At 37.3% G+C, this 26,648-nt stretch overlaps 1 protein-coding gene across 1 annotated transcript in view; it reads left to right on the forward strand.

Moving 5' to 3' along the window:
- The window catches only part of TIMELESS (timeless circadian regulator), a 955,757-nt gene that overhangs the window by 229,266 nt on the left and 699,843 nt on the right, over positions 1-26,648 (forward strand). Inside the window, exons 7-10 of the mRNA XM_044083673.1 lie at positions 6,711-6,866; positions 14,491-14,624; positions 14,960-15,047; positions 15,899-16,075. Of these exons, the coding sequence (XP_043939608.1) occupies positions 6,711-6,866; positions 14,491-14,624; positions 14,960-15,047; positions 15,899-16,075 (555 nt within the window). The remainder of the gene's footprint in view (positions 1-6,710; positions 6,867-14,490; positions 14,625-14,959; positions 15,048-15,898; positions 16,076-26,648) is intronic.

The raw sequence follows: 26,648 nt of genomic DNA on the forward strand, positions 1-26,648 counted from the left end.
AGCCATCACTTCAGCAAGAAGAGTGTCTGAATTACAGGCCCTCATGGCAGTGGAACCCTTTATTATTTTCCATGCAGACAGGGTTTCCCTCAGGACCAATCCTTCCTTTATGCCCAAAGTGGTGTCTAGTGTGGCCCTAAATCAGTTAATTAATTTGCCTACTTTTTTCCCTAACCCACAAAACAAAGGGGAACGAATATTGCACTCTCAGGATGTGCACAGACAACTTAGATTTTATTTGGACAGGACTAAGCCTCTCAGAAAATTTGAACAGCTGCTAGTTGGCTTTGCTGCAGGGGCAGAGGGGAAGGCCATTTCAAAGCAAACCATTTCCAAATGGCTAGCTCATTGCATTCATTTCCGCTACTAGCACCATGGAAAACCTACCCCACAAGGGATAATATCACATTCCACCAGGGCTGCATCTACCTTTGCAGCCTTTCTCAGAGGAGTCCCTACCAGGGACATTCTAGAAGCTGCTAACTGGAGCTCTGTACATACCCTCACCAAGCATTACCACATGCCTATTTTTTCTAAATCCAGGGCTGGTTTTGCCACTGCAGTCTTGCAGGGCTTAATAGCTGGCCCTAATGCCCTCTAACTTCCTCCTCCCTTCTTTAGCTTTGGGAATCAACCCAAATGTGATGACTGCAACAGTGAAACACGAAGAACATAGTACAGTTGTGTCCATTTACCATAAATGTAGATGTTCGAGTGTATTCACTGTTGCAGTCCTGGTTACCCTCCCTCCAGCCCCCTGACTACTCTTGGCTCTGCCTTTCCTTCTTGTTTTGCATATTTATGTATTTGCTTCTTGATGGAGGTGTACCATAACATATAATTGTTTCCCATTGTGGGGGCACCTGACATCTGGGGCAAGAAAAACTGATGTAATGGGGTCAGCTGCATGTTTTATACCCCTGACGATGTGACGTCATGGAAGAAGAGACTGCATCCGATGCAGGAATCCAAAGACTCTAGTATTCAGGTCGGCTGAGGGCTACCTGCAGGCAGATGACCCAAATGTGATTACTGTAACAGTGAATACACTCGAACATCTACATTTATGGTAAGTGTACACAACTGTACTTTTTCTGTTCTGCTTTGCATAAATATCACACCATATTATATCTTTGTCTTTCCCATGTCTATATTTCTTCTTTGGATGTCTCCTGATCTTCCTGTTTCCCCCTTACTTTGGGGACTCGTTCCATCATGCTGTGATGTAACCTGTGTTAGACATTCTACACCAAATCCTTTACTTCGCAAGCATTCCATAACATCAGCTCTATTTTTTTTACTTCTACTTTACTAATCTTCTTTTCTACATTCCCTCTTTGTTATATTGTTTTCTTTATTGTGAAGTTTTCCATATCTATATGCCTTTGCCTATATTTCTCTTCAAATATCTTTGGGGCTGCCTTTTTTATATTGATTAATTTGGCTTTCGACTTTCTATAAATATTGCACCATGTTCTAGGTTTCGTTGTTGATATTTTTAGTTCCTCGTATGCTTGTTTTTCCAAACAGATCAAAGTTTCTTGGTCTTTATAATGTTTTTTCACAAATATATTGTGTTAATGAACACACTTTTTTATTTGCAGCTTCTGACAGCTTTTCTATTCTCAAATATCTCTCTATCTTTTTGTATATCTTGTATCTAGAAATTCTGGGGTTTTTGCATAAGATTGGTCAGCCCTCAAACACCTACCTCTGGAGGAACCAGTAAAATACTTTAATACTAAATTCCTAGCCATTTTAGACTACCATGCGCCAACATGTACAATTAAAACTAGGATTAAACCTGCCCCATGGCTCTCAAAAGCAACCAAACAAAAAATCCTCTTTAGAAATAAAGTCTGGGCCAAGTGGCGTACTACTAAAAGCCATGCAGATCAATTAAAATTTAGACAGCTAAGAAATGATGCAAATAAAGCTATAATGTTGGATAAAAGAAGCTTTTACTTTCAACTCCAACAAACCACAAAAGTTCTGGGCAGGCATTAACAAACTGTTACACCCAGGTCGTTCCGTCACACCCACCCCATTAGGTTCTGATCATGATAGTCCCAAACAAATTGATAATACCTTTAACACTTTCTTTACAGAGACCATTCAATCTCTTGCCAATCAACTATCTCCTGACAGCTCATCTCTGACTACTTCTAGATCTAGCTCACCCCCCTCATTTCACCTTCAACCTGTTCCTACATCCCTCGTCTGTACCCTTATTCAAAAACTTAAACCAACTACCCCCTCAGCTGATCTGCTAGCTGCAGAATATTTGCAAAAGCTATAACATATCCCATTTTCATCTTGATTGATAGAACTATTACTGAAGGAACTATCCTATCTGGAAAATGTCACATATTATCCCCGTGCATAAAGGTGGTAACTCCAATGAATTATCAAACTATAGACCTATAGCCATAGTATTTCCACTGACAAAAATCATGGCGAAATGCATTCATAGACAACTGTTAAACTACCTAATTGAAAACAACTTACTAGCTAACTGCCAACATGGTTTTAGGCCATTTCACAGCACCACCTCTGCCCTCTTATCCTTCTCTGACTGTATTAACAAAAATCGCAATAATAACACTCTTTCCTCAGCCCTCTTTATTGATCTATCTAAAGCCTTCAATATGGTTAACCTCCAGTTACTCAAACATACTCAAAAACCTGTCACTAGATGCACTGGCTGTACAATGGTTCCATTCCTACCTAAACAATAGACAGCAGGCTGTACTGTGGGAGAACAAATTATCTACTCACCTCCCCATTGCCCTTGGTGTCCCCTCAAGGCTCCATATTAGGCCCTCTCCTATTTTTTATTAATGACCTACATTCTGTAATACCTCAAGCTACCTGTATTCAATACGCAGACGATTCCACGTTAATATGCTCAGCCACTTCTCCATCAGACCTACAGACCCTAACCCAAAATGTGTTCAACACAGTCAAGAAATGGCTTCTACACCATTGCCTCATCTTGAACCCGAAAAAAACAAAACTCTTACTATTCACTCCCACCCGTAGGGCCTCCCCACTTAACTTTACTCTTATATCAAACAATGGTACTATCATATGTCCTGATCCCACTACAAAACTTCTAGGGGTACTAATTGATAACAATGTTAACTTTGATACTCATATTAACAGTACTATAAAAACAGTCACCAAAAAACTCCCTTTGTAGGATCAAACCCTTTCTGGCTCCATTAGCCAGGGCTACTATTGCCCGTACTCACTTAATCTCTCCTCTCCTCTATGCCTCCCCTATATATACTAATCTGTGTAAAAACAACCTGAACAAGCTGGCTATCTCCTACAATAATATTGCCAGATTTGCCACTGGCTCCACTTTCAGAACCCGTCATAATGTTGAACAACTAGGATGGCTAGAGTTGCCAAATCTACTACTATTTAACCAATTAACAGTTGCCCACAAGATCCTGTATCAACCTACTAATACGCCATTACTTATCAATCTTATCACCCCCTACAATAACCTTAAGACCCTATGCTCATCAAGTAAACTATGTGTACAAATAGGTAAAACTAACAATATGGCTGGTGACTCTTTGTTCTTGAATACCGTGGGCAAAACCTCGAACTCACTCCCCAGTGACCTGACCTCCCTTTTCTCAGTAACACCATTTAAAAACAAACTGAAACTATATTGGTTATGCCCTTGTGCTAACCCTGACTATAACTACCTTATTTATCTCTGGGTACTTATCACTATGCCTGTATAAACTCGTTGCTTTTCTGTAAACCATAAAGGGAGTGTGCTTTTATATATTACTCTAATGTCATTATAAATATCTTCTTGTAACTATCCATATATGCTATATATAAAGATTCTGTAAGCAGAAATGTAAGGAAATGTAAAGAATTGCCCAAATCTGTAATGTACCTGCATCTGTACAAACTTTCATCTAATATAAATAATACTCTGTTTTGTGGAGCTTTTCTCCCCGGGCCTGTATTGAAAATGGACATATATCCAGCTGGACTAGCCCGGTCAACAAATGTAAAATAAATAAATAAAATAATACATAATTTCTTTCTTATTCTAAATAGTCCACTCTGTCATCTTTATGGCTCTTCTTTGGTCTATTAATTTTTGTGGACTGCTACCCCTTCTACAACGTGGGGGGGGGGGCATCCTCCCCCTGGGCCTGGCCTAGCCTCACTGTAGGAATGTTCCGTATTTTAAGGATTCTACATTGTCATTTCTTATAGCCCTGGCACCAGTGTGCCTGCCAGGACTGGGCACTTTTTTATCCTTGGTCTTGTGCACCCAGCTATCTTTTTTTTAATTTTTGACCTAGTTCTGTCCATGATATATGCTATATAAAATACAGTCTATATATCTGTGTTGTCTTGGTGAGATTTTGTGAAAAAAGAGTCCACCTCGTGAAGGTACTCACCAAAACTTGAGTATGAATTCAATTTCACCAATACTACTCTCCTTGCTGACATACCTCTCTATTCGGACCCCTCCTTTGAAGATAATTTGATTTCTTATTTATGTGGTTATGAAATGGATTGCAGAGTGTACTAACTTATTATTTACTAAATGTCTCCCAGTACACCTGTTTTCTTGACTATTGTTCTGTATTGTTAATGCCATGAAATGTATAAAGAACAAAGCATGAATATTCCTTTCTTTCACTTCATAATGTGACATTCCATTTCTTCTCCTCACAACAGAAAGACATATTCTTGGTTGTTTATTGCCTTGCAGCTCAGTTCTTCAGTGTAGCTGTTAATCTGTAAATGTTAAGTTTGGTATTTTTTTAGTTAGTTTTTATTTACAAATATAAACTGCTTATAGTTTGTGTATACCCCCATATGGTGCACATTTAACATTTAATGCTCCTGGAGCTGTCTGCATAAATTGTGACTGTCCCAAACAGATTAGTACCTACTCTTATATACAGGCATAGCATCCCAGTTCAATATTAAGGAATCATGTTGACAATCCTTTCTACCGTACTTGTTTATTTAGCCTACTTTGCACCATTCCTCTGATGCCTTTTGCCTAAGTAATGGTCCTAAGGCTACCATCGCCTCTTCAGTTTATGCTTTTCTCTTTTATAGGCCTCCCATTATTTTCCTCAAAATGTTTTACAGTTTGTATTTGAAGGATCCTGTTGCTTCTTCCACAGTCTCTGCAGAGAACCTGCAAAGTGAGTCTCTTGGCCTCAGTCTAGGGGTACACAATAGTTTTTCTGTCTGCATGCTCCCTAAAAGTAAGGAGCTGTTCTTCAGCTTCTCTGTGTCTTTACGTCTTGTCCTTACCCTCTAGTATTATGGTCATTTTAGCCATCACTATTAATATACAGAAAAGTCTGTAAGTGTTAATATTGCTATTAGTGTGTAGGAACTGTTTTAAGTAGTGGGTGTTGCAGTTTTTTTATGTATTGTACTTTGTCATATTGATCAGTTCTCTCCCTCCCTTGTAATATTATGACAGTGGTTCAGAAGTAAACAAATTAAATGTTGTGTAGTTTATTTACAAAGCAAAGCACTGTGTTCAGGACTTGTGAGTTTGTATGCAAAGTGCTGACTAGTAGGAAATGGCTGCCACTACAGAACGAGACAGCGTGTAACAAACCCCCTTTAAAGCAGCAGTATTTTTTTTTAATAATGGAGCATAATGGGATCCAGGTTGAGACGCCTGTGGACACGAGTTAGATCTCTACTTGTAATGCTGGTGACACAAGTTTGTCAAAAAGTTCTACTGCCATAGGATTGAGTAGATGAAAGCATTTAGGGATGCAGTTATCCTTTTCCTTAGAGGAAACCACAAGTTAGTTTCTTAGCATTTGTGGCTTTGAGTCACACTAGAGACTGCAAAACTGTTGTACTACGTACAAGCTGGTGTTCTTAGATGCTGACACGTTTGTGTAATATGTCTTTAGTCTGCAGAAATGATGAAATCAGTGACATGTCATGTTAATGTGCATAGAGTTAAAGGATATCTAGCAGGTAGAGAGAGTAATATATATTTAAATGGGTCTAAATTGTTTATTCAGTCTGCTGCATTTGTCAGTATAGGAAATGTTGACGTGTTTTCTTGCTGTACTAGCAGTGTTGTTGTGCAAGATCAGACCTCAGTGGGATGAAGGAAGTTTGTCATTTTCCCCATCATTGTGCAAGACCAGAGTTATTTCTAAGTAGCAGGGGATGTTATCCCCCACATACGGGTGCAGGGGGCCTTACAATTGACTGAACATAAAAAAAAAAAAAATACAACTGTAATTTAAATGACAGAACATTAGTCAACATAAGGAGTTTTCTGTGTTAAATTATATAATAAAAGACAAGTTTGTGTTTGAAACTTTGCTTTGATGTTTAAAACGCATTTTAGAAACTGAGTTGAGAAGAGTTGTATTATCTGGAGTGTGAGACTTGGTCAGGGAGAATGTCTTAAATGCAATTCTGACATTAAGGTAAAATTTGTTTCCTTCCTAAATGATCACAAGAATCTGATTTTACTGTGAAATATTATTAAACAGTATAAACTGTTTCCTCTTTAAGCAAATATTTACACTGTTATCATATTACTCTTTTTACAGTCATTTCCTGAATACCATCAATAGGCTTTGGAGTACATAGCATAAAAGATAATGTTATATATGGCATATGCTTGATTTTTATTAGTCTGATATATTTTCTATTTGTTTTACATGTAGAAAGTGGATGATGATGCCAGTATACACGACAAAGTTCTCTGGGCAATCCACATGAGTGGAATGGATGACCTGATAAAGTTTTTGGCCAGTTCTCAGACTGAGCAGCAGTGGACACTACATGTTCTGGAGATTGTGTCGCTTATGTTCAGAGAACAGGTATGATTATGACCTTGGGAATGCCTTGATACTCCCATCACTTTGCTGATATAGTTTTGCAGCAGAGCTTTAGAAAAGCAAGAATTTGACCTTCTTTGTCTGCAAGAAGAGTTTTATAGCTGTATAAAATGACAATAAATACCATTGATGATGAAAAAAATCAAGTGCTGCATTCATAGTAGCCCTAGCATTTTCACACATGGGGCAGGAATTATTATTTAGTTGTAGACATGGTATCTGAGATTGAGATTGGATCTGAAAATATATCTTGCCGGTCTTTGCTTTTATTCACAGTTTTGTATGGCATGAGGATTGACAAACATTAAAATGTATAGCTATTTATTTTACTAGTTGGCTGAGGTGTCTCTTGTTTTCTGGAGATGCTTGTAAATAGTTTGAGTATTGAGTTCAAAGACCTTTCGGCCGTTGCCAGTAATTTTACCTTGGTTGGAACAAGTTGGATTAAGTAGCTGCTAATTACGGGTCCTGAACTGCTGGGCTGTGTTTTTTTCATTCTTAGTTTGAGTATTGTGAACATGTTCATAACTGACAACAGACCTTCATCAGCCCTTAAGATTCCCCTATCCCTTTCTCTTCGCTTGTACTCTATCAATCCTTGGTAGGGAAGGCATTCTCAAGCCTGCAATCCAAACATCATCATGGCCTCATCCCACTCTGTTACCTTTCCCTCTCTATAGATATTTGCCGCATTACCTTGGTCGGCTTTCTCCAGTAAATTACAACCACCCATACCTATTTTCTGTACCCCTACTTGCAGTTCTCATTATTGGCAAAATCTTCCTTCTCCAGTCTTGTTACATCTTATTTCTTGTAATACATTCTGCTACTTTATAAATATAATATTCTGCATGGTTATTCTTCTTGTTAAAGAACTGCATCCAAAATCCTACCCTGTATTTCTTGAACTTCCCCTCTGCTTCACCATCATCATCATTCTTTTCAACTTTGAATCATAACCTTCTGCTTGTGTTATGTATGTTGGTCTTAACTGTGTAGTTCTTAGATATCCTTTTAAATCAGGTAATCTTAAACCATCTTGTTCTTTCGGAAGGGTCAGCTTACCCACTTAACCTTAACTGTCTTCACCTTCCAGATAAATTCCTTCAGTTTATTTATTCTTAAAAACGATGTCTCTTCTGGTTGATAAAAAAAATAGGCTTGATCATGTATAAAATTAAAATGAATAAAAACCTTTTCACTAGTTGTATCTTACTATCCATTCTAGTTCCAGTTTCTTAGTTTTTGTATCATTTTTTGTTTAGCCTCTTCCCACATACCCTTAGCTGCTGTAACAGAAGCCATTTTAATCCATACTCCTAAATACTTCAGCTTATCCTGTCCTTATAAATATCTGTATTGCTGAACCAATTTTGTGTGGGTACATAATTACAGTTATAGCCTTTGTTTTATCTTCATTAATTTTATATCCTGAAAAGACTTGAAACAGTCTCAAAATGTTCCACAACAGTGAGATGTCCTTTTCTGAACTCATCAGGTAAAAAATAATATCTGGAAAAAAGCCAACTTTTCTTGATTTACCATACCAAATATATCCTTGCATTTCTGAGTCCCTTATTTTCTTTACCAGTGGTCCTAAATATAAAGAAATAACAAAGGAGAAGGAAGACACCTCTGCCTGGTTCCTCTGTTCAAATACAACTTATCAGAGAGGAACTCTCCCGCTTTAATTCTTGCCTCCAATTCCTCCTATGTCCTCCTAATTAACTTTATTATTGTATCAGGGAATGTGAGTTTTTCTATTGCCCTACTCCTAAACTTCCAGCTTACTTTCACAAATACTTTGTCTACATTAAGTCCCACCGGTAACTGCAGTATTCATTTACATTCTGCTTCCATCTGGGCCATCATCATTGTTCGTATTAATATTGTCAAACGTTTTCCTCCGCTCCACAAAACCACATTAATCCATATATATCAATTTTTGCAACACCTTTCCCATTGTTTAATAGACATAAACACTTTATAATCATTGTTTAAAATTGAAATGGGTTTATTTTAAGCTGAGTCAGAAGGAGGGCCTTGAATGTCCTTGGGTAATATACAGCTACAAAAAAGGAACCAAACAAGTAGAAAAAATGCTCACTTTATTAGCAACAACAAAGCTTTCGGGAATCTCCCTTCTTCAGTGTTCAGTTAAGTAATTAAGACCATTATATTATATATAATTAAAATAATAAACCGCATGACACAGCCATCCATTGTGGAAACAAACATCATTAATGAAACAAGCTTAAAATTTTCTTAAAAACATATCATCGTATAAAAATATATTTCTATGTTTCTATCTATACTTATATTCATACATAAAATAAAATAGAAGCTGGGATGAATTTTGCATTACATTTCCCAAAGAAAAAGAGGAATATTGCACATATCAACTAAAAAAACTATATTGCATGCTACGCCTCTATTTTTAGCCTAGATATATATATATATATATATTTGTCTATTTATAAAGGGAGTTAACATATAAAAACAATAAGAAACTATCATTTTAGCAGTAAATGAATCCAACTACTTATATTGCTTCTGTTTAAAGTCTAACATAGGTTTAATTGTTACCTTATTGTTTAACCCAGGTGTTCTATCTGCTTCAAGTCTTGCTATCCACTTATATTCAGACATCTCCAATTTATTATTCTGATCACCCAGTCTCAAATTTTCTCATTTCAATTAGGTATTTATACCTAGTGATACATGTGGGTGTATTTCTGAAGAAGTTTGTTTGAATTAAATTGAACGAAAACGTTAACGTAAGGTTGTGGTGGTCGTTTTGTTCCCTTACCGGCAGTGTTTCTAGTTACTTGGTTTAATTCCTAATAGTTCTTAATTATATTTCTTTCTCTTTTATTTCCACCCACTTTTTAAACTCCATTTTTATTTTATCTCTTTCAATAACTATAATATCTGAAAATATTTCTATATTCTGCAATAACTGTTAAATAATTTCCACTACCCAGTCCTTAAATTCCTCTCTTTTTAACAGGTAGTTGGGAAAGTACCATTGTTTTCATTTTTATTCATTACCCTGCATTTTATCATAGTTTTTATTGGTTCAGGACCTGAAGTAGTTATGAGATGCGTGTCAAAGCTCTCAAGTTTTATCTAGTCTAGCCCATTTATTGTACCATGGAGAATAATACGTAAATGCTGTCTGTGTTCTTCCTACTGAATTCACATCTTCCATACCAGATATTTTCACAAATTTCTTCACAAGTCTATCCTGTTTTGTTGTATTTTATTTTTCTTTCTAGGTCCCCCTGATACATCCTCACAATTGCAAATCAAGTTCCAGTCCCCACCTATAAGTAAGCTACTCACTGGTGAAAGCTGATTATTTCTACCCATTTTTTTTTTAATTTCTGTAATAGCAGTTTTAGTTATGATATAAATATACAACAGAGTAATCTTCTTCCCTTGTCAATAGCCACTTTCTACCACAAATCTACCATTATTGTCTTTTTCTCTTTCATCACTACTGGAGCCCCTCTAACAATTGGTATAATTATTCTTTTTTTTCCTTTGTCACTGATAATTTGTTGAATATCCATCCTTAAATACTTTTTTTGTCAAATTCAGATGTTCATTTCTTTCCAAATGTGTTCCATGCAGCATTGCTATTTGCTCTATGCATTTTGTAATATAATTCAATATGCTTTCCCTTTTGTCTATTTCTATAAGACCATTTATAGGAATATGGATAGCATAGCCATTATGATAAAAAGTTACTTTTCTTACCTATTACACATGACGTTTTTTTTCTTGAATGTGTATTTCCATTGTTTGTGTTACATGCACATGCTAATGTTTGGCATTCTGATCTTTTATGCAGTTGTTTCTTCTCCTTTCTATTTGAGTTTTTCATATTTTTCAAGATTTTTTTTTGTTTTAATGGAAACCCTCAAACAACAACAAAAAAAAAAGTATTTTCATTGCACCCCCATCCCCTGTTAACTAAGAACAAACACACAAAACTATGCACATCTTCAAAAATTTAAGTTTAACCCCCTCCCCCCAGATAGGAGCAGTTGGCCCCAATTGACAGCTGCACCCACAGTCATTACCTAACCTGAAATTAAGGTTACACATGCTAGGCATCGTACAGCCTATTGTTCCATGTACACTAATTGCCATCTGTTCTTTTCTTAATTCTATTCCCTTTCCAGATGTTAAAAGAACTCTTGTATTCTTTCAGAAAATAACTGTTGCACTAAGAAAACGTGCACTGGCTATCTTTAAGTAAAACTAAATTGTGCAGTGTTCTATTAAATACATTCAATTATTAAGCCTGCTATGAATGCTGATATTTCTTATTCACTTCCCATAATTTCAAATTTTATTTTTCACTGAACTGCTTGCCATTGCAGCTTTAAATTTTGGACTTATTAGCAAAGAATACTTGGAACTGTCTAGATGAATTGCTTGCACCTGCAGACAGCTAGTATCCATGGAAAAGTACTCGGCAATGAATCTTTGTAAATTTCACTCATAGCAGAATATACAGCTGCTGACATCTTGATTTCCACTGAACAGTTAGCAGTGGGAAAAAACAAGCTAATATTGCAGATGTAAGAAGCGCCTTTCTTTATTTTGCCTTATTTTTAAAGGATGCTTGCTTACAAAAAACACTTATTTATAGCTTAAGCCAAGGATCTTAATCTATACAGTCACCCTTGTAAAAATAAGAGAAAATATCTTAATTGTACTTATAATGTAGTGTACCTTTACACTCTGCCCTTACCCTAGCAACCCAGGATCACAGCATATCAATATTATACTTGTTTTTGACCAGTCTTTCTGCTTGTTATACTGTAAAGCATGCATTTCTTATAACAAAAAAGTACTTGTTTACTTTAATATATTTTAACACATGCAATGGTCACTAAAAAACCCACACACATTTAAAATGTCCACGATCATGCACCACACAAAAGTGCTTTACTGTATATAAATCATGCAGTTTATAACATGAAATGTTTTATACTAATAAGAATACAAATTATTTTACATATTTGTTGCTTGTTTTATTGTTCTTCTAAACATTAATGACATAAAGTGGGTATATGATTTACAGTCCACCCACAAGTTTAGCCAAGTCAGGAAAAGTCCAGACTTTTTTCAGACACTTTTTCTTGCAAAGCAGTATTTCGCAAATGTGATTGATGATTTATAGTCTCGCATTTATTCACTGCCTTCTTCCTCTTCATCTTCCATCTCCCAACACCAGACTCTGGTTCAAGTCCAAGGTACCCCTGATTATTCTAGTCAACTCCTGTGATTTTTCTTTCTTTCTCTGAAACATTTTCCTGTGGAATATTGAAAAAGGTTTCATTGGCATAGTCTGTCCATGAACTTTACTGTCAGAAGAATAACAAGCAGAGGCCCCTTCTGCTTCCTGGCTCACGTTTTTCGGATGTTTTTTTTTTTCCTCCTTAGCCTGTTCTGCACTAAAAATGTCTTTGGTCTTCCAGGAAAAATACTGTGAAGACAGCTGGATACAGCAGCTTGAATCTCATACCTTCTTTTCTTTTCTTCTTTCTCGAAGTGTCATACACAGCCAGGTGTTACCTCATTTCAGCCTTTAATTTGTGCAGTTTTATCAGTTCATCTGAACAGCCAGTTAAACCTTCTGTTTTTTCTAGCCTTTTATTATTTGAGTTGATATATTCCTTCAGTTTTTCATTTATTTTATTCTTCTCTGAGTACATTTGATTTATTTTTCCTCTAAATTACTGGAAGCCATCTTTTGAACCAAAACTGAAGTTTGAACTCCTCTCCTTTTTGCTGAGCAGCTACCACATCCTTCCCAGGCAGTGGGGTTTTTTTTCTCTTCAGCTTTGCTGCCTGATTTTCTTTCAGGTTTTCTGAATTTTTTTTCTGGCAACCAGGCAGTGTACTTAACTAGCCTGTGACTGAATTTTACCAAAAAAAAAAAAGCTCAGTGGCATTTCTGCTTTTTCTCAGTTCCTGTTTTCACATTGGGAGAGGTCTTACTGCCTTATAAATGGAAATCTGCCTTTTATTTACATTAGCATTTGACTGCTTTAGATAAAGTTATTCATTTAGTGTTGTACTTCGACTTATATTAGTCCTTCCACCAAATGTTACATGTGCTTTTGAGAGGTAAGAAAATGTGCATTTTTGCTTAAATTTTGAACATGAGTTTTGTGGATTTACTGTGCTGACTAAATGGGAACTTAGCATATTTTATATAAAATATCAGCAAGTGCTGAAATTGTTAGTAATGTATTCATTAAAATGTATTTCTGTTACCACAGGAGCTGTCAATATTTTGTAATTTTATTTATTCATGGGTTTTATGCAAATGGTATGCAACAGAGGAAATAGAGAAAAAAGCGCATTCTGCTAACCATAACATAGCATACAGCATCAGACGTGCTATGATCAGCTGCTGTTTTATAAATATTCATATGCTGTTGATGAGTCTTGCTGTGTTTACTTTTGCTTTCATGCCTATGGCAATGTGATACAGTAAGAGTTCCTGGGGTGCGTTAACTGTGACTTAAATATTGTGCTTATAGAATTTGTTATTGAGGAACAGAGCTCCTGTTATTAAAGAGTAAGAGCCCTTCATCCATTTGTTGGGAAATTACTTACTTTGTGTTAATGAACACACTCAAACTGTGTTTATAGCATAGTAGATAAAAACACTGTGCTACACACTTGAGGTCAGAATCAGATTTCTGTGCCTCCTGCTTGCATACTTGTTGACTTCCAGCAAGTCGTTTCTCATTTTTACTTCTGAATCAGCCTTGAAAGTGTTCAGTGACCCTATTTAGTCATCCTAAAAAACAAATTTTAGTACATAGATGTGTTTTGTTGACTTTTTGTGGTATTTGTTGTTCAAGTGTGGTTTTCGCAGCCCAGAGATGCAGGAGGCAGGGGAAACTTTACTGTGTGCTCGACATTTGTAGTATGTACTATTGCTTGCTGTATATTTCATAGGGTGTTGAAATAACATTTGGTGTGGGGACCTTATGTCTTTCTGCTGTTGAATCTTCATTTGGACTGCCTGCTTGTGTTTGTTGCAGGAAGCACTGTTACTGCACAAGTATTAACTAAATAGGACAAAAAAGATAATGACCAGCTCATATCTGGGGATTGAATCCAAGACTTCCCACATTCCATGTGGTTGTCAGTGCCACTGGACTAACAGTGGGTCACTAGATAGTTGAGTACCTAGTTCTCCCCCAAGAACAATGGTTTCTCATTTTAATTAGGAAACCACCATGATGGTGTTTTTTGTTTCATCACACAAACATCCAAATGCAGTATAAACCATTAACATAGTATTGTACTAAAAATCAACTAGGAGAGGAAAGTATTGCTGCATAAACATATTTTTCTTGTGGGTTTGCTGTGGTGGCAAGAAGTAATTTTGTTCCTGTTATACTGACTTGCTGTATGAGACAGGTGGTTGTGTTTTAAGTAAAAAATTAGGACACAGCTCTGTACAGAGCCAGCAGTTTTAGTAGATCAAAAGCTTTGTGGGAATGACTATGCATTTGTCCTAAAGTTACAGTTACAGATGAATGCTCTGTTTTGCCACTTTATTTTTAAGACCGCTGAAGTGCTGGCGAGCACAGGGCAGTCACGGAGCACAAAGGAGAAGGAGAAAGACACACATGAACTGGATCTTCTCAGACAGCGAGAGATGGCAGAGAAAAAGAGTCGAAACTTTCATCGTGGCTCCAGGTAAAAACTATGGCAGAGGAAAAGGGTGTTGGTACTTTGCAAATAACAGATCTGGGTAAGCAGTAATAAGTGATGAGAAATCATTCAGCAATATAAATGTAGCTTATGTGAACACTAGGCCCATTTTAACCATAGAGGAAAAGAACAAAACTAAATAATGTTTGTCATGGAAGTGTAAAGTGTTAAGCAGGTTTAAGAATAACCACTAGTACTTTATTCAGATTTGTCTCTTCAGAACTATAATTATTGGTGCTGGTAATTCCTGTTATGTGATCTTCTCTAGAGTAGTGTGTGGCCCTTTATATTGTGTGATATAATATAATCTTTCGTTACAGGCATTCTCGCTTTGGAGGCTCGTATATTGTCCAAGGTCTGAAGGCCATCGGAGACAGAGATGTTGTCTATCATAAAGCTTTGCATAATGTAAGTTTGATTCTTGTGTATGTTTTGAAATGGAGGGTTGACCCCCCCCCCCCCCATGCTTGTATCCTGTTTGTGTGTTGTCTGCATTTGGGTCCCAGATTTGCACTGAGTTTAGATTTTTGGAACAAAATATTAAATAATAAATTTTTCATTTTAATTTCTCTTGTTAATGCTATGTTGTCCTCTGTGGCAAACGGACACAACTGCTCAAATAAATGTTGATGCTACTCTGTATGATAGTTTGCTACCATAAAGTGCTTGTTTATTAAGACTTTTTGGGTTGACTTTTTGGAATTAATCTCCAGTGAACATAGAACAAAATGCATTTTTAGCATTCAGTGTTCTCAAACAGCTGAAGGAATGCATGTGTTGAGGTCTCTGATTTATCTTGTGTGTGTGTGTGTGTGTGTGTGTGTGTGTGTGTGTGTGTGTGTGTGTGTGTGTGCATGCATGCTTTGGAATTGTACCTGTAAATACTGGACTCATTGGTTCAGGTATGACACAAGTGTTTTTTTAGTGGGAGAGAGGTATTTTAAAAATAGTGAAATGTCTTCTGTGGTTGTATGTAGTAGCCAAATGTCTTGATAAAGCTCTTTACATTTTTTAATCCTGATTTCACTTCGTTTCATTTGTGCATTACAGTTTGCAATGAGGTATTTCTTGCACTGTTCCTCTAAAAATATAGACTCTTTGGGGATGCAGGTCCTCATGGCAGTAATATTGTTGCTTGAAATTTGATATGGTGGGAGCTTGTGGGTCAGTGGCTAGGTGATAATAACTAGTTACTTCAAAATAGACTGCCTTGTCATTTGTGGAATATTAACTGCAGTATGTATTTTTGCCCCTTGCAGTTTAAAAGTTACAGTCATGATACTGGGAAAGCGATTCGGAAGGTCCCAAAGAGAAAACAACTGGCAAAGGAGACCCTGGAGAAACGCCGTTCTGCCATAAATGTTAGACTCTTCCTGAAAGAGTTCTGCATTGACTTTTTAGAGAGTTGCTATAATCGTATAATGTACTTGGTCAAGGTGAGCCTGTGTTTGAAAATGAGATTTAACAGACTTCCACATGTATGTTGTAGCTAAAAGCATTTTTTTTGTACTGGTGAAGACTAAAATGTATTGTTACTAATGAGAATTTTCTGTTTTAAACTAAATTTAATGCATAAGTGTACAATGTAGACAGAACACAACCTTCAGAAGCAAGAGTACAAGAATCCCAGGTTGAGTGCTTGGACTGGAGTTAAACAGTTTGAGGATAGAGAATTAAATGCCTACACACTAGCATCAGAAGAAGTTATGAGGAGAGGAGATGTGAATGGAAGATTTTGCTTGGAAGTCAGAATACATCAGTTGTGACTGTAACTAAAATATGGGTAACTGTCTGTGAACTGTTGATATGACACTCTGACCTCATGTAAAAATGGGAACAAGATAATTTAATAGAGATGAAGAGGACATCTGTGAATGGGAAGCAAATTCAAGATGGAAGTAAGCAAAAATTACCCTTTACAAGAAATGAGAGGATAAGTTATTCACATATTCTTAGCAGTAGTATTATATTTAAAATCTGTAATATTTCTGGATGGTAGAATATTTGGTAATCATTCTAAACCACTAACAGTAGTAATCTAATTAAAAGCAGTGGTATTCCAAGATAATTTATTGTAATACTATTTAATAGATGCCCTGGATTTTCTTTTTTGCAAAAAGTCACAATATTAAAAGGCAAAGAGGTAAGGGCCCATGTAAAAGGGCAGACCTGTATAATGTTTACAACTTTCTTACTTGTTAAGTCAAACTAGTCACATTATTTCACTCAAGGTTCTTAAAAATGGTACATCTAAATACCAGAAATAATAATAAAAACATTTCCTGATTTTTCAGATCTGGTTCATATGTATCAAACCTTACATACTTTCAGTGTGAGTAACTTGGCTCACACCTTTTATACAGGATGTAGAATTTGCCAGCCAAGGATGTACAGTGTATAGGCAGAGAGGTAGTAGTATTGCTGTATTCATCCAGGTGCTTTTAAGTTTAAAGATCTTATAACTCTCGTAATGCACCCAGAAAGGAAGCAGCACTTTTATCACTCCAGGCAAAAAATGCCACAATGTGGGACATATCTATATTAAATCAGATTAAACAGCAACCCTGGTTCCCACAACAACTGGCTGTCATCTGTTTCATCCTTTCATTCTGGCCAGCGCTACGGGCAAAACATTGACAATTTTAAGTTGATGCAACCAATTTCCAAACAACATTTACAACACAGTAAGTTCTTTTATATTGCAATAAAATCATAGCATATGTCAAAAAGAAACACTAGTTTGAAGCTTGTCATACCTTTTAATAGATTGCACCTATTTGACAGAGAGGTTTTATACTATATCAAAACTTTATATTGCTTTTAATCATGATTGTGGGTGCACCAGGGTATCTAGTAAGTTAAGTGCCTCAATGCATTTACATTGTTCTAGTTTAATATTTATTTGGGCCATTTTTTAAATAAAAATCTTTGTAAACTTTATATTAAACCATAGCCCAAATAAATCTAGGGTGGTCCATCCTGATGTTACTGTAGGTAGACCGAGCACTCTGTCCCTAGAGTTGTGGGTGGGTGCATGTCAAATCATACGGGTCAGTGCACCCATTAAAGTCTATGTAGGCATGTCACACTTTTGCTATCATGATGCCACTGAGGTTAAAGTTGACTTTTAAGATCTTTGGCATCATCATAAAGAAAAGGTTGATAAAAAAAGCTGTTTTCACCAGCAGAATCAGCTGCCAGTCACCTTTCCCAATGGTACAAAAATGTTTTGGCACTGCCTGATGAAGTGCAAAGGTAGGGAATTTTTTATGACCAAATAACTTTAAAAATAAGTAAATACAAAAGAATGTAGTGACCTTACAATTCTTCATAACTCTGATATTTTTTCATTTGTGATGTTCAAGGCATCCATTTCAATATGTCAAGTGGTAGTCATTCCTCAGACCTTATGATATCCCATTAACAAAATATCTCACTAGTACTGTCACGTTACTTCACTAAAACAGCCCTAATAAAATTATATGAAAATCACATAAATACTTAGTCATCCTACTATTTACTTTTCTAATTCTACTGAAGATTTCCAGTTGAATCCAAGACCTGTAACTCACACCTCTAAAGCTAAACACATTTTTTTAACTTGTCTAAACATTTGCAACATAAATAAGTGGCCTCGTTTAAAGCGTAGACAAATAGCCACAATTCCAAATTACTGGTAATTAATGTGTCTTGGTTGAAAGATTCCTTTTCATTATCACCTTAATTCTCCAAAAATTACTTGTGCTTTTCTCTGAAAACAGACTGGGCACTAGACAAGATGGCTTCTTAACCATGGTAAAAAGGATGCCAACCTATCAACCATCTTAATTGCTAATTCTGTTACACCAGTAATAAATTCAGTCCTAAATGGATTCTTGTACAGACATTGTTGAGGTAACAAAGCTCTTTATTTTTACAATGTACATTTCCCTACCTGCTTCCGTTTGTGTTTTGTATTCTGTTTTACAGCAAATTCCAACTATTACCAAAAAGAATAACCCAGTTATCTGTGGAGAGCTAAACATAACAGGACTTTCTTGCTCAGATGACCGTAAAACACATTACCAAATAATTTTTCATGTTAAGTTTATGAGAATAGCTTAAGTCTGTCTTTTAAAAGAGTCAGTCACAGATGTAATTATCTCTAGTATTCTTAACATTAACAAATATATGATGTGTTTTACATAATGACCTTTTTGACCACTGACCTGTCATGCCCCATTGATGATTCAAAACTTTGAAGCCCTAACAGCACATGTAACTTTATACTCCTTTCCAAGCAACTTCATTACCTTGGTAGAAGGAGTGCAACAGCTTATAGACTGGGCATAACTGGATAATTATCATGATTCCACTTCTGCCTTATCTACATGTTATAATCTATTCGCAACAATCCAAAAAGGTAGCTACATACTGCAGGAAGAGAGGTTAAGCCAGGCCAGATTTTCTGTAGTACCCCAAACTTAAAGACATTAAGAACAGGAATGTAGCATGGAAAAATGTAAAAAAAAATGTATGTGTGTGTGTGTGTGTGTGTGTGTGTGTGTGTGTGTGTGTGTATATATATATATATATATATATATATATATATATATATATATATATATACACACATATGTACATACATATATATATATATACACACACACACACATAAATGCAGCAAACTTTCAGCATTAGCAATACCAAAAGCAATCCACCAGAATTTAAGGCAATGCAGTCCCGGCTTTTTACCTTAGGAGTCCACATACCAACCCTTTTGGTAACCCTATAAAGTTATGCAGTACTAGCTTCTAGCTTGTCATTTCATTGAATATGCTAGAAGCTGTGCAAGTTAACACTGTATCGCCTCAACAATATCTCATTTTTTTTTTGCCATCGGTAGTGTTGGTAGCCCAGATGTGCAATTGCAAAAAATATAATTCCCTTCTTTTCTCTTTTAAATCTGTATATTACAAAACGATTATGGCCCCAGTTAAAGCTGCTGATTATACAAGTCCAACAAATTGACTATTGGTTTTCCATGATAGCTGCAACTAATCAACAACTTAACTTTGACTCTCCCAGTGTGAAAACAGAAACTGAAGAAAAGGAGTGCCATTGGAACCCTTTTTTTTTTTTGGATAAAATTCAGTCACTGGCTAGCTAGTAAGTACTCTGCCTGGATGCCAGCAAAGAAGAAATGTGGAAAAGAAAACTAACCAGCAAAATGGAAGAGAAAACATTGTCTGGGATAGATTCTGCAGCTGTTCAACAACAAGCAGTTCACGCTTCTGCTTTGACTAAGAGATGGTTTCCAGTAATTTAGAGGAAAAATGAATTGAATGTACTTGCAGCTGATTAAAAGAATGTAACACTGAAGAAATATATCAACTTGAATAACAAAAGAGTGATAAAACTAGAAGAAGCTTTAAATGGCTGATCAGGTAGGCTTATAAAACTGCAAAAATCAGAAGCTGAAATGAAGAAAAAGCTGTCTGAATATGAGGCTTCTCAAGAACGGCTGTTTAAAAAATAGTAGAGTTAGAAGATAGACAACACAGAGAGCCTGAGATTTTCTTTAGTACCTGAGAAGTTGGAAGGAACAGTTTGTATTAATTTTATGAAAGCACAGCTAAGCAAGTGAATTGGTGCTCTGCAACAGGATTTGTTAATTGAAAGGGCTCATCTAGTGTCTGCTCCAAACCTGGCCGTGAGAAAGCAGCCAAGACTTATATTAGTAAAGACGCAATCATGCCAGCAGGAAGAGCTGATCCTAAAATAACTGTGGCAGAAGAGAAAAATATAAAAAATTCGAGACAGCAGAGTGTTTGTGGAAAATGATTATGCACTGTACACCAGGTAGAAGAGAAGCCAATGTATCCCAACAATCTGGGAATGTGAAGAGGCAAGTGTGAGATTCCAGCTGCTGTATCCAGCTGTCTTGAGTATTTTTCCTGGAGGATCAAAGGCATTTTTTGATAGAAGTGAAGGAGGAACTAACAAAGGTTTTCCAACAAAGAGTGAGCCAGCAAGCAGAAGGGGCCTCTGCTTCTCATTATTCTGATGTTCAAAGAGGGACTTTCCCAATGAAACCTATTTTCAATGTTCCAAAGGTAAATGCTTGAGAGACAGAAAAAAAGCACAGGAATTCTGTAGAAGAATCAGGAGTACCTTTGACCTGAACCAGAGTTTAGTTTTGGGAGATGTAGATGATCAGGAAGAAGACCAGCAACACTGACATTGCAGAATGTATCATTAAGCATCAGTCATGCTTGTGAAATATGACTTTGCAAATAAAAGTGGCTGAGAAAACAATGGACAACTGTTGATTTTAACTTTGTGGAGTGACTGTAAAGCTTATACCACACATTGTCTTTTTCCCTTTGGTCTCATCCTAAATATTAAAAGTAGCTATAAATAAAACAGTTTTGTTCTTATTAGTATTTGTATAAAACTTTTCATGATAAGTAGATTTTACAGTACAAACAAGAGAAGCAAGCTAACCAGAAGCAAGTTAATATAGTGCTGTGATCAGGGATCCTGGGGTGGGAATGGGGTGTAAATTTGTACTGATTATATTGCGTGTAGAACTAAGGTGATGATTTCCCTTTTTTACAAATGTAGATGTCAAGATTATTGCCCTTGTTTTAAATTGTGAATGTTTTTTTTTTATAAGCAAATTGGCTTGAAAAATAAGACAAAATTATGCAAGCCATGAAAAATGCTCATCATTTTGCATCTGTAAAGATATTATCTTGTTTTTTTTTCCATAACAAATGTTCAGTGACAGACAAGAAATCTGCAGCAGAAGGCTGTTAGCCAGGGGAATTCTGTACCAAGTAAAATTTACAAAGATTCTTTCAAGCACCTTTTTGTCATTGCTGACTACTTTTACATGGATACAAGCTGCCTGCAGGTTTGTTTGTTTGTGTCTTTCGGCTTTTCCTGGTTAGGGGTCGCCACAGCGGAACTCTGGTCCGCTAATGATTGGCAGTTGATTTTTACGTACCGGCTTGCCAGGCCTGATGCACAACCTTCAAAGAAGGTACGCCCATTCACGCATGTCTCCATGCAGAAGACGCTCTAGCTGAGAATCGAACCGGACAGCGTCTTACTGTGAGGTGACAACGCTACCGCAGCACCACCACCATGGGTACAAGCTGCCTGCAGGTGCAAGCAATTAATCCCCAGAATTCCGAATATTCTTGTTTGGAGGAAATGCAAAATTTAAAGTTACAGTGATAAGCATTTCAGAGAAAAATAAAGTTTGAAATTATGGCAATTGAGTAAGAGCCTGTCCAGCAGCCTTAATACTTTAATGCATTTAATAGAACAGTGCATAATTTAATTTTATTTAAGGATAGCCAGTGTACCTTTTTAGGGCTAAACAATAACATTTTGTGAAAGCATACACATTGTTTTTAACATCTGGGAGGGGAATAGAGATGAGAAAAGAACATACAAGCAATCATGTGAGTGGGAACACAGGCTGCAACATGTGTTTTAGCATGGGTGACCTTCATTTTAGATCAGGTTTTGCTTGTGGGTGCAGCTGTTGATTTATGGCAGTTGTCACTCTCTGGAGTGTTAAACTTCATTTGTTAGAACAAACACACAAAACTATGTGCATTTTAAGTTTATAGGGGATGGGGTATTCTGAAAATGTATTTAGTTTTTCTCTTTGAGAGTTTGCAATAAAACAAAGTCTTAAGAAACATGACATAGGTTCAAATTGAGATGAGAAGAAGCAACTGTATAAAATATAATCCTGCTACACATTTGTATGTGCATTAGTGTGTCCATGTAAGACAAAAGTTGGAAATATGTATTTAGAAAAAATGTTCTGTAATAAGTGGGAGCAATACCATTTTATCATAATGGCTACTCTTTCCATAGTATCTTGGAATATAAGTGGTCTTACAGGTATAGACAAAAATGAAAGTGTATGTAATTATGTAAAAAATGTAGAGTGCAAATAGTAAAGCTGCAGGAGGCCCATTTGGAAATAAATGAGCATGTGAATTTGACAAATTATTTGATTGGATATTCAGCAGAATATCAGGGACAAAGGAAAAGGGGCGTAACAATACTGATCACCAGTAGTGATAGAAGAGGTAAAAAAAAAGACAAAAGCAGATTTGTGGAAGTGGGCAGCCATGATGGTGCAGCGGTTAGCATTGTCGCTTCACAGCAAGAGGTTCTCCGGTTCGATCCTCTGCTGGGGTGCTTTCTTTGCGGAGTCTGCATGTCCTCCCTGTGGTTGTGTGGGTTTCCTCCGGGTGCCCCGGTTTCCTCCCACATCCCAAAGACATGCTGTAGGTGGATTGGACACTCTAAATTGGACCTAGGCATGAGTGCTTCCCTGGAAGGTTGGCAACTCAACACCATAAAATTCTACTACCAGTCATGAACAGACAGATGATCTGCTGTGGTAACCCCTAACAGAGAAAAGCCGAAAGAAGACGAAGCAGATCTGTGGTAGTAAGGAGCAATTGGTAAGGAAGTGGATTATATTGGTATGTATTTATATTCCACCAAAAAATGCTATTATGGAACTTAAGATATATAAACATTTCAGATCATGCACTGATGAAAACTAAGCTAATAATTCAGGGTAATAATGTGAAAATGAGAAACTGGTACTTTCCTCCCTCTTTAACAAGTAGGTGGGATTTAAGGCATGGACTGTGGAAATTATTCAAGAGTTATTAGGGAAGATAGAAATCCAACCAGAAGGAATAACCTGTGAGGTAAAATGAAAATGGTGTTTAAAAAATAGGTTAGAAATTAAAAAAAAGTGATATGGTTAAGAAATAATAAGAAATATTTAGGCTGACAAAGTATTGCAGATTAAAAGGAATCTCACAGAATAAGAATAGCAACAATTGCAGAATGCTAAACAGAAAATGAGGGAATATTTGGATAATATGCGCAAGTAAAGAAAGATTGCTGTTAAGCAACCATTTTTTAAATATCGACAGCAGAAAAACTTTTAGCGTCTTTTCAGGCTTGCTAGTTGTTGCTGAAGCACCTACCAAGGGGAGAAAACTCTGAGAGAAGAAAAGGAGCCACTTTTGTTATTTTAAGTATTTTCTTCTGATTTTTTGTTAAGTTTTACTGCTTTGCCGCCTACTTTTTGGCATTTTCTGGCTTGCTAAAGTTTATATCTGTAACAGTGCTTGGAACACATCTAGAGCCTGTTTACTGCATTTCCTGTGTTGCACTTAATTTAGAATCGTTTTTTTCTCTAATAACTGCATTTTACCTGATTTTGGCCTAGCACTCAAGTGTGGGGTCATTTATTGCACTGTTGTGATTATTTTGCTGCTTGTGTATCTCTGCTGCCTTTAAACTACAACAAAAATAAAACAAAACAAAAAAAAAAATCTTGCTTTTTTTCCCCACTTTCTGAAAGTTAAGAAAGTTCAGTTACAGATTTGCTGTTCTGAACTGTTTGGAAGTTTCTAGGCCAGTGCTTACTTGAGCTAAAGGGAAGTCTCTGTGTTCACCAGTGGGAGTGGTTAACACTGAACAGCCTGCCTTTCCCTGGAGGAGTGGTTACTACCTAGAAGCTGTAGTTTTATTGGCCATTTTGGGTCAATTCTAAACTCCTTGATCTCTCTCTCTTAAAACCCTACAACTCTCTTTTTGCGTGGTTTTGCGCACTGAGCAGCGTTGGGCAGTGCCGCCTAAACAGGTTTAAACTATTCCAGGCTCCACAAAGTCTGCTCTTCACTTTTTCCCTTAGAACTGTTCAAACTCTCAAAGTAATCACTCTGTTCTCTTTCTAAAGCCCTGCACTTGCTCAGCTCTTATAAGGAAACACTAACTAACTAAAGCACTACATCCTCCTTGACTTCTCATAAGTATTAGGCTCCCGAATGGTCCTTCCGGATCAAGTGAAAAATCAGTTTCCTTCCCTAATCTGATCAGTAAAAAAACAGTTCCCTATACTAATCTGGTATGTCCAAGGGTCAGTTTCAAGGTTACTCTCCAGTCCAGCTGGTGAATCTGGGAATTTTGAGGCAATGTTACAATTGCCTTATGTACACAGACAACCCTCTCCTCCTTCCAACAAACTCTAATACATGTGAGAGATGCAGTTACACAGCCAAACTGGAGGTAGAGCTCTCTCAACCCAAGACTGGCACAGTCAGTCAGGAGGAAAAGGTAACCGCCCACACCACAAATCCAGTCTCACATATACCTATTGCATCTGCATACCCAACACATAAACACACAAAAACATACTCGGAGGCTCTAAATAAAAATCTGCCTAAACAGCAAAGACCGCCTAAGCAGATATCCAAGCAACAGCCACCCCTCAACAATACCCAAGAATCACATATCTCACAAAATCAGTGTGCCTCACAGTCACAGCCCTTAAGGCCAAACAACACACCAAATACACTTGTTATAGGGGACTCTATTGTCTGGCACACCGACGTCCCGCTCACCAGACTGAACAAGGAGAAGGTCACTGTAAGCTGCCTGTCTGGTGCCAGGATCTGCCACATAACTCAAGCACTCAGGTCACTCCAAAGCAAGTACAAGTATGACGCCGTCATTGTCCATGCTGGTGTGAATGACCTGAGACGTACTTCCCTGTACTACATGAAAAGAGACATAGAGGAGCTCTCTGACCATGTAGCCCAGGCTGGTATGACCCTGACCTTGAGTAGCATCTTGCCCTCACCAAGAATGATGCCACAGTATAAAGACAAAATGATCAGTTTCAACAATTGGCTAAAGTATTGGTGTCATTCAAAGGGTATCCAGTGTCTGTCAGCCTGGGATGACATGCTTGACAAGCCACGTTGCTTCGCTAGAGACGGCTTGCACCTGTCACCCTTAGGCTTTCGTATACTGGCCAAGGCTCTTGCCACCCCCATAGTGCCTTTTTTAGGCAAGGCTCAAAGGACAAACCCACCTCCATAGACAACCCAAGGATAAAAAAACTAAAGGTAATGCTACTCAGTGCCTGAAGTCTAAACCTCAAGATGCACGCACTCGAGGCTCTCCTCAGTATAGAGAAAATCGATGTCTGTGCAGTAACAGAAACCTGGTTCAAGGCTCCTGAGAGCACCCCAGCACTACCAGGTTATAACTCATACCATGCGTTTTGGCCCCAAAACTCGGACCGAAGCACAAAAGGAGGGGGAGTATCTATATTCATCAAAGATACCTACACCTCCAGGTTAGTGGCATTACACGAAGCATCGGAAACCATCCATGTGCAACTAGCAGCGGGCAAAACTGCCTTTCAGTTTGTAGCCTGCTACAGAACACCCTCCCTATTACAGGTACCCCACTTGGCATTCCTGAGAACACTGGAGAATATGAAGGTCTCTCCAAACACTATGTTATTGGGTGACTTCAACTACCTAAACCTTGACTGGGAAAACTACTCAAGCCCAAACACCCTCGCCCAATGGTTCCTTGAATTTATAAACTCTAACGCAATGGAACAACTGGTCACCACTCCCACAAGAGGGAGCAACATATTGGTAGTCATCACCAACATGGGTCTCTATGTTCCACACCAGAGGTAAACCCCTCATTGGTAAGATCAGACCATAAACAAATTTCCCTGGACATCCATATCCCGTCCCCACCCCCAGCCAAGGAAATCACTGTAAAGAATTTCTCAAATGCCAACTCTGCACTTCTCAAGACTGAGGTGGAATCCTTCAAAGCCCCTGGGCCAGAGGATAATACAGCCCAATCCGCAGAATCCTTTACAAATGCATTCTATGACCACCTGCAGGAATGCATGGATCATGCTATCCCAAATAAAACCAAGACTCACTCCTCCAAAAACAGGAGGCCGGTCTGGTGGACCCCGGCAATAAATAAGCTATACAACAGAAGGAGGAAGCTACTACATGATGGAGCAAAATCCCAAAAAGCGAAGGCATCTCTGATCAGTATTAGCAAGAAACTTCGATCCCTCAAAATATCATCAAAGGCTAGTTTCGAAAGAAAAATTGCCCTAGACACTAAAGATAATCACAAGGCCTTCTTTAG

This window comes from Protopterus annectens, chromosome 9.part0, assembly GCF_019279795.1.
Source record: "Protopterus annectens isolate FY-2018-M chromosome 9.part0, PAN1.0, whole genome shotgun sequence".
NCBI lineage: Eukaryota > Metazoa > Chordata > Ceratodontiformes > Protopteridae > Protopterus > Protopterus annectens.